We start from the raw sequence: 14,909 nt of genomic DNA, 5'->3' as shown, positions 1-14,909 counted from the left end.
TCCTGCCCCTCCCCCCCCCCCCCACACACACACCACCCTCGGAAAAAAAAAAAATGTCTGCTCAGATGTTTGTAAAAGTGTATACATGACATAGTCGACAATAAGAACATATTTCATATAATATCTAGACCAGATGATTCATAACAGGTGACCATATTGATATGTAAATATCAAAACTTCAATACTTGGGTTCTTGTTCAAGCTCTTTCATTGATAAATATGATCACTACATGTATATGAGCCAATCTTACAATTAATCACTGATGCCATCAAAATTTGCAAACCATTTCACTCTCCTTCAAGTTCATCCTTATTGTATGGCATATTTTAGCTCACAGTACCATATCATGGTTTAGCAGTACATTTTTTTTTTTTTTTATACAGTCACTTGACTTAAAAACATGGCTTCCCACTGAATAAAGACAAATGAAGCAAATGATGGATCATTAACCTGAGTAAAGATCATTTTGGCATTTAACTTTGATCATCTATTACAGACAGGCTGGTGAAACCATTGAAAAGAGGGAAAATGAAATCAATAGCATGTCCACAGAAAGGCTATTACTTTTGAACATACCCAAAATTGGTATATGGGTTCTACCTGACTATAAATGCAGATTAATCCACATGCTCTAAAGCTTTACCTCAAAATCGACAGTGTGGTTTCTCAGTTTATCCCTCATCATCCTTCAGTAGTACAAGCTCATCACACAAATCTGTCACCACCACAGGATCAGAAAAGACTAGTTTACTGACACATTCCATGAATACCTCAATGACAACGGTAACTTTCCAACAACCAGGAAATTTGAATGAGGATTACATGACATTGCATAATTAATCAATGCATGCAAGCTAGATTCCAAGTACAGTATGTACTAAAACTAAAAGATGTACAGATGAACTGAACACAGCTCATTACAAACTCCTCATGGGAATCATAATTATACTGAGTATGTAAAATATAAATGCATCAATAAAATGACATACTTTTACACACCACAGACACAAACAGTGCATAAAGAGAGGAGAGGTTTATATTCTAAAATATTGGAAATGAACATTGAAATAAATAATGTTGACAGAAAGATTCATGGGGTTGTATCTGCATGGGAAGATTGTTGATCATCAGTCAAATTCCACTCCCTTGGCAGCTTTCCTCCTAAAAAGAAAAAGAGACCAAAAATGAAACATACATATTAGCACATCTGGAACTAAACTTTGGCAAAAATGCAAAAAGTTTCCAGACAATAAAGTGACAGTGTCTAGATCTGTTTGGGGTTATTTTTTCTTTTTCAATTTCAAAAGACATTGTAAAATAAGATCAATCTGAAAACAATATCTATACAGTGTTTGCAGGTCATCCTTGCCAAAGCCATACCCTCTCTTGAGTTTGGTAAGATTGGATGTGATATCACAGCAATACATTGCCATGGAAACTGATTCTAAACAACCTCACCTGGACTGATTGTCTATATAGCTGTGTACTTGGTTCCAACTGAAGCTTTAACAAATAACTGTGACATCATCACTACATTACTCTATAGACTCATCGACAAGCATATTTAGATTGAATGCATATCTTTATATTCACAGAGATTACTCCACAATACCAGACAGCCTACCCTTGGACTGTCTAGCACAGCAACAATTAAACATAGTTAAACTGGATTTCAAGTATTTTATATGCATCTTGTGCTGACCAGTGGGTTATGCAGCTGGTTGCTTGGTTCCAAGCACTGAAATGTATTATGTAGGAACAGATGAATTGAATATGAATAGCTTGTAAGTCAGTTGTAAGGGAAAAAAAAAATAATAAATTGGTACATTATCATGTACCAGCCTAAAGAGTGCTAAAATGAGTGAACATTTTTAATCAGCTGGCTTACTTTTTACTGGATGGGTTCACAAGACTCAGCCCTTGCTGCTTGATGACTTTTGGTCTGTTACCAGAGTCCTTCTTCAGCTCAAAGTCTGTATCATAGATTAAATGAACAATGGAACAGCAAAATAAGCAGTGCTCATATCATGACAAAAATAATTCATACAGTCATTTGATCATATGAGTACAGAACTTTTATGACATAATTACATTACTGTTTCAATGTGTAATGAACTTTTATAATGCACTACATACAGTATCTGCTCCTTGAAGATTTTTTTCTTACCTGCTGAGAAAAGTTGTCTTTATTTCTTTGTAAATCAAACTCTTTGACAGAAATGCTATCACATTCATCTAAATACACACAGTATAGATAGGCGGATAGATGGATAGATAGACTGATAGATAGCTAGATAGATAGATAGATTGATGGATAGATAGATACTTTTCTGCCATTAACTGCCTCACCTGGAAGTAAGTTTCCCTGATCTGGCACGTTTGTCTTCTGCTTCTTCACAGCAGCCAACTCTTCTTCCTTTGCTGCATAACATAAATAGAGAGAGAAAAAAAAACCCCACTCAATCAGAGTTCTTAAAAAGACAAAAGTAATGATGTTAGGATAGCATGGATATCTAATAATTCAGAGGAGAGGGAGGGATGGAGGAAACTGGCTACAAAGTCTTCTGTGGCGCCCCAACGGTCTCCTTGACTTTGGAATATGTAAGATGCAAGATGTAAGAAGACCTTTAGTACAAGTAAGTTCAAACTAACTTGCTGATTAACTTTTTAGCCATGCATTCTGCATGAAAGTGTACCCTCAAGCATATAAACACTTAATCCACCATATCTTTCCAAGGCTTGATTACTATCAACCTCCTATGGACTGTAGCAGTCATAATAGCAATGAATTAATCTCCATAAGTCTATGCCAATGAATATCACAAACAAGCTACACTATGTCTCTTTGGACTACAAATTTGTACCAAAGCCCGATTCTTTGTGCCTCTTTTAATCAAAGAGGAATAAAGCCAATGATGCAATGCACTGATGATATTTGCTTGCAAAAATTTCCCAAAATCTTATCCGAGTAAAGTATGTTTATTCTGTCAGAATTATAGGGTAACATGAAAGGGATAGCACTGACTAATCTTAAGAAATTGTGAATGTCTTCATCGTCATACCTGGATGTTACTGGATTCTTTTTTCTTCTGAAAATGCCATGGGCCTCACATCACATTTGCCCATCATCAAGAGTAATACTGCCATTTCTGGCATGAGAAGTGCAGAGTTGTTGCAAACATGATTTGAATTTTTATTTATTTTTTATTTTTTATTATCATTATTATTATTATTATTATTTATTTTTTTATTTTTTATTATCATTATTATTATTATTATTATTTATTTATTTATTTATTTATTTTTTTTTGGGGGGGGGCATGCATTTGCTTTTGTTGAGAAAAAAAAAGTGATACAAAGCATGTGTTATTATGTACTGACATACACAAATGCTTTGTCTCTTTTATGTCATTCAGAGTATACACTGTATTTCCATGGAGCTACAAGTAGCTCCATGTTATTTCTCTACAAAAAGTATTGTTGCTGTTTTGATTTTAATGGTGTGTATCAATCAAGATTGAGTATTTACGCCCTTTACAAAAACTTGTGAATACCTGTTAGTCTCTTTTCAAGGCTGCCGCACATTTGTGCAAAATGGAAGAGAGCCTTCTGAAGGTCACTTTTGCATTCATCTTGCGTCGCTTTGTAGAGGTCATAAGTCAGGGCAGTCGAACCACTTCCAACTTTGAGGACGACCTTTTGACCTTGACTTCCCAGTGAAACTGACAGATCTCCAAGTTTGAATGCATGGCTGTGGATGAAGCAAATAAGATGGATTGAATGTTACTCTACATATGAGTAAGTATTAATTTTTTAACATGAACAGTGTAGTGGTAGCATCAATTGTACGGATTCATCACATATCCAGGATCAACTTTTGCATATTGTATACTCTTATGTTAACAATATGTATCATCTCCATCCACTAAAATTTTGTACACTGTTGATGACAGTGAACAAGAAAAGCTTCTTGGATTGTTTACATGTTATGAGTTTCTGGTCAGGTTTGTGTAACATAAATATGAACTTGTCTGCATATCACTACCTGACAAGGTACTGCAATGAAAATTTATCCACTGAACTTAAAAAAAAAATCAAGATTATTTGAATCACTCTGCACATAACAATAAAACACAATCAAAATGATGTGATTTCTCACACCAATCAAATGGGGCAAATAATACATCAAAGGACATGAAACCACACTTTTTTTGAATATCTGACAAGGTGATGAATTTCTCAGAGTTTGCCTTCCACCCATTTTAATTGATCCCAGGATATCAAAGCAATATCTTGCACCAACAGAGCAAACTGAATTTTGATTTCTGTCAAATCCTGATATTCATGACATCAGACATAGACTAGTTCTCCAAGAAGGGGAATTATAATTACCTGACTCTTGAAAAGTAAGCAGAGTAAGTGGTGACATCAGCTAGTTCTCTCTGTACATGGAAGGGGAAACAGATCATAAAATGGTTCAGATTGGTCAAATCAATTCTGCACAAAGCAAGTCCACTTGGATTGGAAATTAGGCTTTGATTCAGGCATCAACTAAATCTTGTAATCAATTTACACTTGTTTCAACAAACTTGACTTACTTCAAATTGACTGCAGTGGTATCTTTAGGATTGTGAATAAATAAACTCATAACAATATCAGTTTCCTGTCATTATGGATGCAGGACAGATATCGCAGAAGTTAGTAACAATTTTATTAGCTTTGAAGTTTGTGACTCATTACAGGAAGGCACATCATTACTTGTCCAATAAACATTATTTTCATTGATCAAGCTTGATTATATTCTCGACATTACATTGACACAAAGTGGACATTTAAAAATATAAAGCACTCCCTTGCCTCTAAATCCCTTGTAACTGGTTTGTCCAGATTCCAAACGGCATTTTATGACTTCATAAAATCAAAAGAGGGTGAGTAAAGATACAAAGCCAAAACACCATCCTAAACACCCACTTTGCACTCCTCCCCCACACAGCACAGTAAACACACTCAATATGAATTGAATTTTGAGCAATGCACTCAGTGGATTTCTATTCTAATTACATTGTACTTACATGAGATTCTAGGTTAGCCTGGTCCAACAGCTTTCTCCATACATCAATGCCATTTGTTACCCTGAGAGGATGAAAGAGAAAATATGACTAATGTTACTCATTTGTATTTGAAGCCATCACCAAAATTAAATATCCGATTATTCATCAGTTATGCACTGCCACTGACTCACGCCTGGTAGGCCTGGTTGTCTACCACTGTACTCAACATGGTCAGACTTGAGGAACTTGACTTTCTTAAACCTCGAAATTAGGGGAGACTGCACGAAAAACGGGATAAAAAACTCACAGCATTAATATTAATACATTGTATAATCGGTTCAACATGATGCTGTGCGTAGCTGTTAGCTGGTGCTGTTATTTCTTCACGGCACGTTGACATTAAACGCACGGGTGACCGCCGGGCTAGAAAAGCTACTGACCGGGTAGCCGGGAACGTGCTCTTTCGATTTACCTATAATTTGCTACAAAGTTGTGGACTTACTGAATGATCCAAGTCTCTCTGTCGCAGGATGTAAAACACAAATATTTATCTGATCCTTCTTCCAGCACGCGATGAAGACAATCTGCTCCCTCTTCTTTCGCTAAACTCTTGCCAGAACTCATGATTACGATCACGGGCAGTCAGCGTTTACCTGTTACAGTATCTTTTAGTTCGATGGTTTACCCCAGCGCCAGTCAACTAAATACAAGTGATCGATGATGGCGCACCGTTTCCTTTGAAAATACCGTGCGCGCACACTGCTTCTAGGGAGTTTCCCTAGCTCAACATTCAAGATGAGAAGGGGAGGGAGTTCGGTCCGAACAGGGAGGTGAGGTCTACCTCCCTCGTCCGAACAGCTGCTCTTGCTGTCTAGATGCGGAAAACATTTAACATAGCAACATGAACAAATAATTAAAAAAACTTTATTGCAACTGATTGACAAATTGCCCCACATCGACGTCGACGTAGGGCAATTTGTCAATCAGTTGCAATAAGAAAAAAAAATCTCGACGGAAGAATTTCATAAATTTATTCATCCCAGAATATCGTTCAAATAGGGTAAAACAAGCTAGCAAACCAAAGAAACCTAACGAAAGCAGATCGTTACATGACTTACATGACAAGCATTTTTACTTTTCCCCTCTCTTGTGATATAGGCCTGAAGTTGTTCTCTCATATAGCGCTTAAAAAAAAAAAAAAAAAAGCTGAAAAAAGGACAGTTTCAGTACAGTGCACTTCTCTATCACAGGGGCGGATCCAGGAATTCCGCAAGGACTGCGCCTTCACAAAATGGAAGGGGGGGGGGCATTTTTTCTCTTTATTTCTTTTGTTTAAAAAAAAATTAAAGAGGGGGCGCGCCCAGTGCGCCCCCATCTGGATCCGCCACTGCTCTATAATGGTTATGATGTTTAACTCCAGAAATGAATACTGCCACAATTCTTGCCAATAAAAATTATTATTGAATGCCGGTATGCCAACAATCCCAACACGTGATGTATACCATATAGTGTTTGTTTGTTTTGTTTTGTTTTGTTTTGTTTTGTTTTTTTTACTCATTAGAAGACATTGCCTTGACCTTTTAAATCTATTTTACTTTATAGGCCTGTGTGTACACAGTGGTGCTCTCAAGTTCAATAGCCTTTTACATTCTTCTTCATTCCTCGATCCGCCATTGGTGTGCAGACAAAACAATTGTCCACTTCATTCTGAATGACCACTGACCATTTCCTTGGGTCCCCTACGACCGTGACCATCAACTTGCAGGACCAATGCAAATTAGGACCGATAAGATCCGGCGCGTAGGCCTATTCATTTATAAGATTTTTATATAACAATTTTGGCATTCTACATCAAATCAATATTAAAAGTAAACCTTTCCCCTTTGACTATAATTTCTTCATAACATTAATAGTGCACATTATAAGATTGTTTTCCCTTCTTTTTTTTCTTCCCCCTTTTTAATGAAATGAGAAAGCCCCCCCCCCCTCCCCCCCCCCCCATGCCCCCCTTCTTTTCTCATTATGTACATAATGCCTGGCGATGTGTGTGTATGATGAGGAAAACATTGAGATCATTCGGATCACACACGGTGGTGGTGTGTGGGGATCGGAATAACAGCAGTGGTCAAATGAGGGCGCTGTAGCTGGCAGCCATTTTCGTGGTCGTCAATGTAAACTACGATGTGAAGTGAAGATTCTACAACCACTTTTGCATAGTATATTTACCTCGATATTACTCACCTCTACTCCTTGATTTGTGGTAGTTAAACGTCAGACAGGACCGTGATCATCGAAAAGAGGAAGAGCAAGCCTGGTGAGTGTTCAAAACATCAACAAATCACCGTGTCAAGCCTTAGTTTGTGCTCATTCAAACTCCCCTGCACTGCTGCAGTGAACGATGTGTTGTAACTCCCTTCAAATTGCATTATCGGTATTGCATGTGAGCTGCTGTGCAGTGCTCAAAACAACCCGTGGCGTCAAGTTTCACAATTCGCAATCACACTGCAATGTTATTGCCAGCACGTTGGTCATCAAATATACCGGTAACATAGATTCTAGAGTCTGTAGAAGTCTACTCTAACATACCTTGGAAGTGGGCGTAAATTAAAGCAAACGTATTTGCCCCTTGGCCTGCCCTTGGTTGGCCTTGGTGTCATCATGGTCATAGAACCTAAACTTTAACTCATATTATCATGTTAAACTTTGTAGGTGTAAATTTGAAATGTGAAATGTACGTGGGACTTAGTTTAATGTTAGGTGTCTGAAATTTCTACTCTATTTCCTTAGAGCCTAGTGTAGATACAATAGTAATAATTTGATGATAAAAAAGAAAGAAAGAAAGAGCTCTATTCTAAACTCATTGCGATCAGTCCCTTGCCCTCACACAATATCCTGCAATAGCAAATGAATACTTATCAGTGATAGTAGTGCACAACATCCCTTTACATGATTGATGGAGATGATGAGTGTGTTTAAAACATTCAAAATTTGAACTTTATAGAACTCTCTAGTTGCACCTTGAGTAACACTTGTGACAGAACACAACAGGTAGAGGCACCATCACCATGTCATCAAGGCAGTCATACATGTAGCAGCAGTTTCCTACACCAGGAGAGGCTTGTTCTCCCTGACACTGCTACTGATCATTAGTTCTTTTTAATCTCGCAATACAGGAAAACTTTTGCAAGATACCCTCGGTGAGCATCAACCTTATCTGACTGCATACAGAAACTGAAACTTGAAACAGCAGACTGTACAACATCACAAGCCTGAGAAGACTGAAGCTCTGTAGCCTTGTGTACTGTTGCAGGATGAGCTGAACCAATCTTCTTTTGTACTACTATGGATGATGTGTGTTCAAGCAATAAACATTAAGATGAATACGGAGGACAGCACCATGTTTTAGAATTTATTCATCATACCACTTGCATGGGGTGAAACTGGAATGCCAACCATGGAGGAGGCACCCCAGTACAATCTTGCGGCGTATGAAAAGCCGCTGTCGCTATGGAAACTAGTGGAAGAGGTTGTCTCTCCCGAGGAGAGGCCTGACATCAGGGATATCCTTGGAATCTCTCTGATGGAACAGAGCTTGGAACTACACGAGGAGGTGAGAAAAATCAAGGATGACATTTGCATTGATTAGCATTTTGCTGTCGATGCAATTACTGTGAGACAAATCCTGGATATCATCAGAAATAAGACATTGTATTGAGATAGTGGTCCACCACTTGTAGGAATAAAGTAGGGTTATGAATCTCTTTGATCTTACCCACAATTCCAAGTGCATTGATTATGTGGCTCAATCTAGCAGTGAGTTGTGAGAGGGGAAAAAATGCAAAAAAAAAAAAAAAAAAAAATTGTGTGGAATCCTCAATGATTCTGTTGAGATGGACTTCCTACCGTACCCGTACCTTGAGCATAGCATTTCATTTAGTTTTTTTTTATTCAGTTTTATGTAAAAAGAGAACAGGGTACTCACGTTCGGGGCCCAAGGGCCTGCTTTTCATGTGAACCCTGAGTTGCTTTTTCCAGTTCGGACAGACATAATTACATAGTATTATGTGTCACACTACCATGTAATGGCAATGTCTGGTTTACCCTTTCAACTCCCCATCTGTATGATAAATTTATAGCGTTGTGTGTTCAATCTGTGCCATGACAGCAGTAAAAGATTGTTGTTGTTGTTGTTTTTTGTTTGTGGTTTTTGGTTCTTCTAATTGCATTGCACGTATGAAACATCTATGCATCTTGCTGCAGGTTGACAATCTCCTCAGCATATGGCAGGACTATCGGGAGGAGACTGAGGAGGAAACCAGGGCGTCGCCCCTAACCAGCATCCTCCCGGAGCCCCCGGGCCTGAGGGATAACCTGAGGAGTCACATTCGCATGCTGCTAGAGTGTGTGAGGGAAAAAGCTAAGGACGAAGGGAGGTGAGGAGATACAAGTTCCCCCAAATCAAGTAGTTGTGTCAGAAGCTGAAGCATCCCAGTGCAGTAATAAAAATATTGTTCCAACTCCTCTGATAATAGGCATTTGAACAATTATGTATAATGCGATACGTTATTTTTGTCTTGTCAAAGCAAAACCCATCCTCCTATGAAATGATACTTGGAAAAATAAAACCAATGCAGAGTATCACATTAAATAGATGGGCCTAGGAAATACACATAGGAGCAGAAATATTCTCTGGTCATTTTAGTGTTGTAAATGGTTTGTTGTCATGACATCAGGCTAGTGTGCGAGAAACTTTGTATCCTACAAAATGTTTGATGTCATCAAGAATAAAGGACGGTCATGTTTAAGAACAATTTTAGAATGTCTGCTGCTTGTATGTGCTGTCTTATGTGTCATAACACAGAGGACGAAAAGTGATAATTCAGTAAGATAGTAGCTATGCCTTCTACAGGAAGGTAGGAAGAGCAGTGAGAGTTATCAGAGAGAACATTTCTTATGGCTTCTTCAGAGTATTTTAAAAATAAATAATGTATTGTGTTATATGTATTTCAGGGAAACAGAGGTGATTCTGGCCAGACACAACAGTGAAGTCTTGGATTATGTCAGTGATGACCATTCAAGAAGTAAGCTAATGACCTCATCAGCAGTGACATTAACGTCTTGTCTGGTTACAATAATCTTTCTGAAATGTTTGTTCCTTGCCAGGTGAGAGATTAATCATTCTCGTCATCATTGTTCAGAGTAGCCAACACTAGCAACTCTGTGTTTTTGTTTTGAAGTTTTGAGAATAAAAGTCACTGTATCACTTCACATTGCAATGTAATGTCATGCTCTCAAGAATGAAATTCTAGTGCCTGTAATGCAACTAAAATGGGTCAATAGCTTGCGTGATGTCACACCAGTTTGAGAAATATAATATGAGGTTCTATTATGTCAGGAAGGTGTAATAATTGCAACATACTAAGAAAACAGTTTTCATGGTACCAATGTGACAACTACATGTACATGTACCCCTCTGTCATTGTTTATGTACATTTGTAGATTAGTTGTGACTATTGTGACTAAATGCAGTAATCTGACCACCATCAATAGCAGTTGTCGTGACATAAGAACCCTGAAATTGTTGTGCCATTGTAATCAGTTGCCATGTATTTTCAAAGTTTTGTCTTGCCATTTTTTTTTTTCTGTTATTGTGGCATACACATGTAGCATGTATGTGTTAGATGCTGCTTTGAGGGTTCTGTCTCGGCTTTATGTCTGTGCATTTAGTGCATTTCTGTTTGAAACATTATCACAAATTTCCATTCCGCATACAGTACATTTAATATTGAGGTACAATCTGTGAGAATGAGTTGTTATCTCAAGGTATATGTCTCACTTTTGTGTATGCATTTTTATAGTGGTACATGTAGTAGAAGTTTACATCTAAAACATCACAAAGCCCTCATGTGCCATATAGATTTCCTCCATTATCATGATGGAATTTGTGTTTGTAGAAAATACATGTTCCAGTATGTGTTCATGCAGTGTGTGAAATGCAATATACGGACACATTCATGTCTCGTGTCTAATTCTGGTGCAGACGCCAGTCCAGGGATGAACCTCCAACGACCGGGCAGTTCATGGAGCAGTAGAGACGGGAGAGAGACACCCATGAGGATGACACCAAGCAGTGACGGTGACAGGTGAGTTGGTAGACAGTGGAGATGAGCAGTGATTCTTTTTCCTCTTTCTCTTCCTCCTCCTCCCCCTACTCTTCTTCATCATCCTCCTCTTCTATCCCTCTTCAACTTTCTCATTCTCCTCTTTTTCCTTTTCTTCATCATCATCTTCTTCTTCTCTTTCTTCTTCTTCTTCCTCTTCCTCCTCTTCTTTTTATCCTTCTTCTATGTTATCCTCCACCTCTTCCTTTTCTTCTTCTTCTTCTTCTTCTTGTCTGCCTTCCTCTTCTTTTTTTTCTCTTTCTTCTTCAGAGAATTGCATTGAAAGAATGTCACAGTAACCGTCTCTCATAATTCTTTTTGTTAGATATGAGTAATTCAGTATGTTATCGTCACAAAACATAGAGTGTCACTTTATGCTTGTGAGAGGAATATCATTAAAGTCTTACTGCGAGATGTCACTAACATAAATAGTTTTAGTTTTATGCTGACAAAAGAACCATGCAGAGAATATGTGCTGGCTCCTTGTATGTCGATAATGTGATCATGTTAACTCTTGCAGTAACATCCATGAATATTGTAGACATTGAACTCCTGTGTTCAGTGATATTTATATCATCTGCTTCTGTGCATTTGTCCTTATAGAATGTCTGGCACGTCCACGGTTAGTGACCAGGTGGATTCAGTCAAGGACCAGCTCAACATCCTCAGGATAGACGAGGTTGCAAATCAGCTTAGGTGAGCAGCCCTAGAGATTCCCTTAAGAGTATGATCTAATTGGATATTTTGCTCAATTTCAGCCAAGTCAGAATGTACAGCATGCTATCCATGGTGTGCCAGTACTCCTCTCGTGAATTCCTGACAGTTCATCCATTGCCGTGCTAATAATGCTGGGGAATAACAGGTTGCGTCTCTTTTTATGGTTTTCAGTCTGAGACAACATAGCAAGTTAGCCTTGAGAGTGCAGACCTTAATCAGAGTGTAAAATCTAATGGTGTATCTGTACAGTATTCCCACTACATGTGTACACCTTGATTTATAATGCTTTAGTTGTGCTCATAACAATGGAATGTTGCTGTTAATGTGTTAAAGAAGAGCACATATCTAGGTACAAACAAAAATTAATCTTAATGCTAGCAAAGTAGCGGTGTTCTAATGTCACAATAGTCTGTTGTGCAAAAGAGGTGCCATAATTGTGCCTTTTCTTGAATGATTCATCAAATGGCATTGAATTCTCCTATGAAAAGAGATTGAGATGAGATGAAGCAGTGTGTACTATTAATTTATTGGAAATGCTGTTCCCCTTGTCAGGTAATATCAATGAGTCCTTCACAATTTTGAGTTGCTAGAAGTATTGTTTGAAGAAAAAGTGAAAGAGAGATGTTTGATGCCATTGTACTTCCTTGATGTTGCAGAACCACGTTGGAGGAGGAGATCTCCCAGCTACTGAAGGACAGCGCCTTCCTCCGGGAATGTCTGGAGGAGGAGCGAGACTTCCGCTGCCAGTCCCGGATGTCGTCAGCCAGCCGGGAACCCTCCATCCAAGGTATTTGGCTCACTGAATGTCTCACTCTTCTTTCCCGGCTCTGTTCTGAAATACTATAAGACCAGAAATTTTCACATGCATGAATCTTTTGCAAATTTCACAGGGAGCCAAGATTTGCAAAAGTAAGATGCTCATGAAAGTGTTTGTCTATATGGTGTATTGAATGCAAGTGCAATGAGTGCTGTCAACCATCATGGTCAGCAATTTGTGAAAGTTTCATGCTCCAAAAAAAGGCTGTTGGCTCCAATTTTTTGTGCTGTGAGTGTTTCTTGTTTTACAGTAAATGACATACATTTAAGTAGGAGTAATGGATAATACTGAAAGTGATGGCTATGACATTTCCTTCCTCACCATAACAAATGATTCTTAAACATGTGTATAGAAGACAGTGAAAGTGAAAAGTATGTGTTTAGCTCAATACGAGTTACTGATGTTTTTGCATACTATCGTTGCACTAACCTAGCAGAAAAAACAAACAAACCAAGATTATGGTCTTTGCTATTAACTGCTTTACATAGATGTGACTCTAAGATTGCAAGAGTAGGCCTAGTATTGTAGTAAATGGGAAACGGCTAACTGGGATGTTGTTGATGGAGAGGGTTTGTATATAATCTTCAAATTCATCAATAGAGTAAGTTTTTACCTGCTTTGAGACGGTGTAATGATACTTTGTATTTCCCTCCCATGCAGAGCTAAAAGAAGAAAGGAGTCGCCTGGAGGCTGATCTCAAGACTCGCAGCCAGCCATCGGCAATATCTATCATCAATTCTGTCCAAGGGAAGAAGAGTAGCTTGCCAAACTCGCCAAAGTAAGTGACAGGTCTAGGCACACATCAGTAATTCATATATGTTCAGACAAAGTGAGATTAAAGATAAAACATAGTTATCAAAAGGACTGAAAATTCGTCTTCCGCCACTTGGACTTTGCTTGCAATATATTGAAAGGGTCTACCAAGAAACTTGTCAGGCTGACGTATTATGCGAGGATAATGAGTTGTTTTGGAATATTTTGAGATCAAAAGTGTAAAATAGTTTTGATCTTAGTATTGAATTTTCGCTCCTGGAGTGCCCTCCATTTTCAGTGATGGGGAGGTTGAGTGTTATGTGTTGATCTAGTAGGCCCTGGCAGTGATATTACCCAACAAACTTGCATGCCATTCACTCTCGCGCACAAGATAGATGGATACTGCTATTGCCTGCTTTATGTAGCACCCATGATCAGATATGATGGATTGCCAGTGACTTTGGTTGTAGAGAACTGAATGATGACACTAAACAAGTTTACTTTGTTGTTCCTTTTCATGAATTTTGTAAAGCCATGTTGCTTTCACACATTGTGTTTCAATGTGTTCTCTTCTGTAAAGGAGGTTACCAAGCCCGCTGGGCCCGCCCACTCGGGTCAGCCCGAAGCTCCGCCCGTCACCTCCACCGTCAGCTGGCCTGACTGGTAGGACGGCCCCCTTGAAGGCCTCCCACGGGCCTGGTCATCCAGCGGGGCTCCCCCCAACTCATCCCTTGCCATCCAGACGATCCAGCGACAGCCTGCCCTCGATGGAGGGAAAGTCGCACGTCAACCCGGGCACCGGTCCGTCCTTGAGGTCATCACCGGTCCAGCCTCGATCCCCCGTCTCCGGTGTGCGAGGAGCCCCGGAATCTCCAACCAGGTTGCAGCCGTCTCCACCCTCATCAGGGAGACCACGAGCCAGCCGAGTGGGCAGTGGGAGATTTAGGCACAGGGTGGTCGAAGCCAAGGAGAGTAGGTGATGAATAGCCAACAGACCAAGCTTGCTGGACATATTGTACTGTTTTATGTGCACACTTTGATTGGCCATTCAGTTTGTGGGAGCACTTTGGTACAGTGGTTATGGCTCAGGGCTCTTAAACTAGGGGTCCTCAGTTCGATTCCTGCCTGATGTGTACATCACTGGACAGGATGTATGTTTTATCTACTACATATATACTGGACAGGATGTATGTTTTATCTACTACATATATGTCCCTCTTGACTTAGGGGTACATATTGGCACCCAAGAGTGCTGTGGTAACATCAATGGCAGTGACCTCTAGAACATCATTGCTAACACTGGTGAGGCTGCAGTGGGAATATAAGATCATATTATTAGCATCATCACCATAATCATCAATTATGATGGATGAGCTGGGTATGTGACCCAACCTAGAAAGTTTCAGTGC

General features: G+C 39.1%; 2 protein-coding genes across 2 annotated transcripts; one reads left to right on the top strand and one right to left on the bottom strand.

Annotated features, from left to right (window-relative positions):
* Window positions 1–375: 375 nt before the first annotated feature.
* LOC140237200 (protein PAXX-like) lies at window positions 376–5,696 on the bottom strand. The gene is made up of 7 exons (XM_072317144.1): window positions 5,555–5,696; window positions 5,074–5,134; window positions 4,394–4,443; window positions 3,556–3,752; window positions 2,351–2,422; window positions 1,890–1,974; window positions 376–1,162 (listed from the first exon to the last, which is right to left on the bottom strand). Exons 1-7 carry the CDS (start codon window positions 5,674–5,676, stop codon window positions 1,129–1,131), a joined length of 621 nt encoding a protein of 206 aa, XP_072173245.1. The 5' UTR covers window positions 5,677–5,696; the 3' UTR covers window positions 376–1,128.
* Window positions 5,697–7,222: 1,526 nt separating this feature from the next.
* Window positions 7,223–14,557, top strand: LOC140237209 (coiled-coil domain-containing protein 24-like). The gene is made up of 10 exons (XM_072317154.1): window positions 7,223–7,366; window positions 8,226–8,662; window positions 9,313–9,485; window positions 10,063–10,133; window positions 11,093–11,195; window positions 11,817–11,909; window positions 12,587–12,717; window positions 13,408–13,525; window positions 13,833–13,835; window positions 14,081–14,557. Exons 2-10 carry the CDS (start codon window positions 8,498–8,500, stop codon window positions 14,478–14,480), a joined length of 1,257 nt encoding a protein of 418 aa, XP_072173255.1. The 5' UTR covers window positions 7,223–7,366; window positions 8,226–8,497; the 3' UTR covers window positions 14,481–14,557.
* Window positions 14,558–14,909: the final 352 nt, after the last annotated feature.

This window comes from Diadema setosum, chromosome 13 (genome assembly GCF_964275005.1).
Source record: "Diadema setosum chromosome 13, eeDiaSeto1, whole genome shotgun sequence".
Taxonomy (NCBI): Eukaryota; Metazoa; Echinodermata; class Echinoidea; order Diadematoida; family Diadematidae; genus Diadema; species Diadema setosum.
This window is presented reverse-complemented; position numbering and strand designations above follow the sequence as displayed.

Coding starts and splice junctions, on each gene's coding strand:
- LOC140237200 (XM_072317144.1), bottom strand. CDS start 5,676: ATGAGTTCTGGCAAGAGTTTAGCGAAAGAAGAGGGAGCAGATTGTCTT. Junction 4,444..5,073: donor AGGCTAACCTAGAATCTCAT/GTAAGTACAATG, acceptor TTCCATGTACAG/AGAGAACTAGCTGATGTCAC. Junction 3,753..4,393: donor GCTTACTTTTCAAGAGTCAG/GTAATTATAATT, acceptor CTTCATCCACAG/CCATGCATTCAAACTTGGAG.
- LOC140237209 (XM_072317154.1), top strand. CDS start 8,498: ATGCCAACCATGGAGGAGGCACCCCAGTACAATCTTGCGGCGTATGAA. Junction 9,486..10,062: donor AAAGCTAAGGACGAAGGGAG/GTGAGGAGATAC, acceptor TATGTATTTCAG/GGAAACAGAGGTGATTCTGG. Junction 11,196..11,816: donor CCAAGCAGTGACGGTGACAG/GTGAGTTGGTAG, acceptor TTGTCCTTATAG/AATGTCTGGCACGTCCACGG.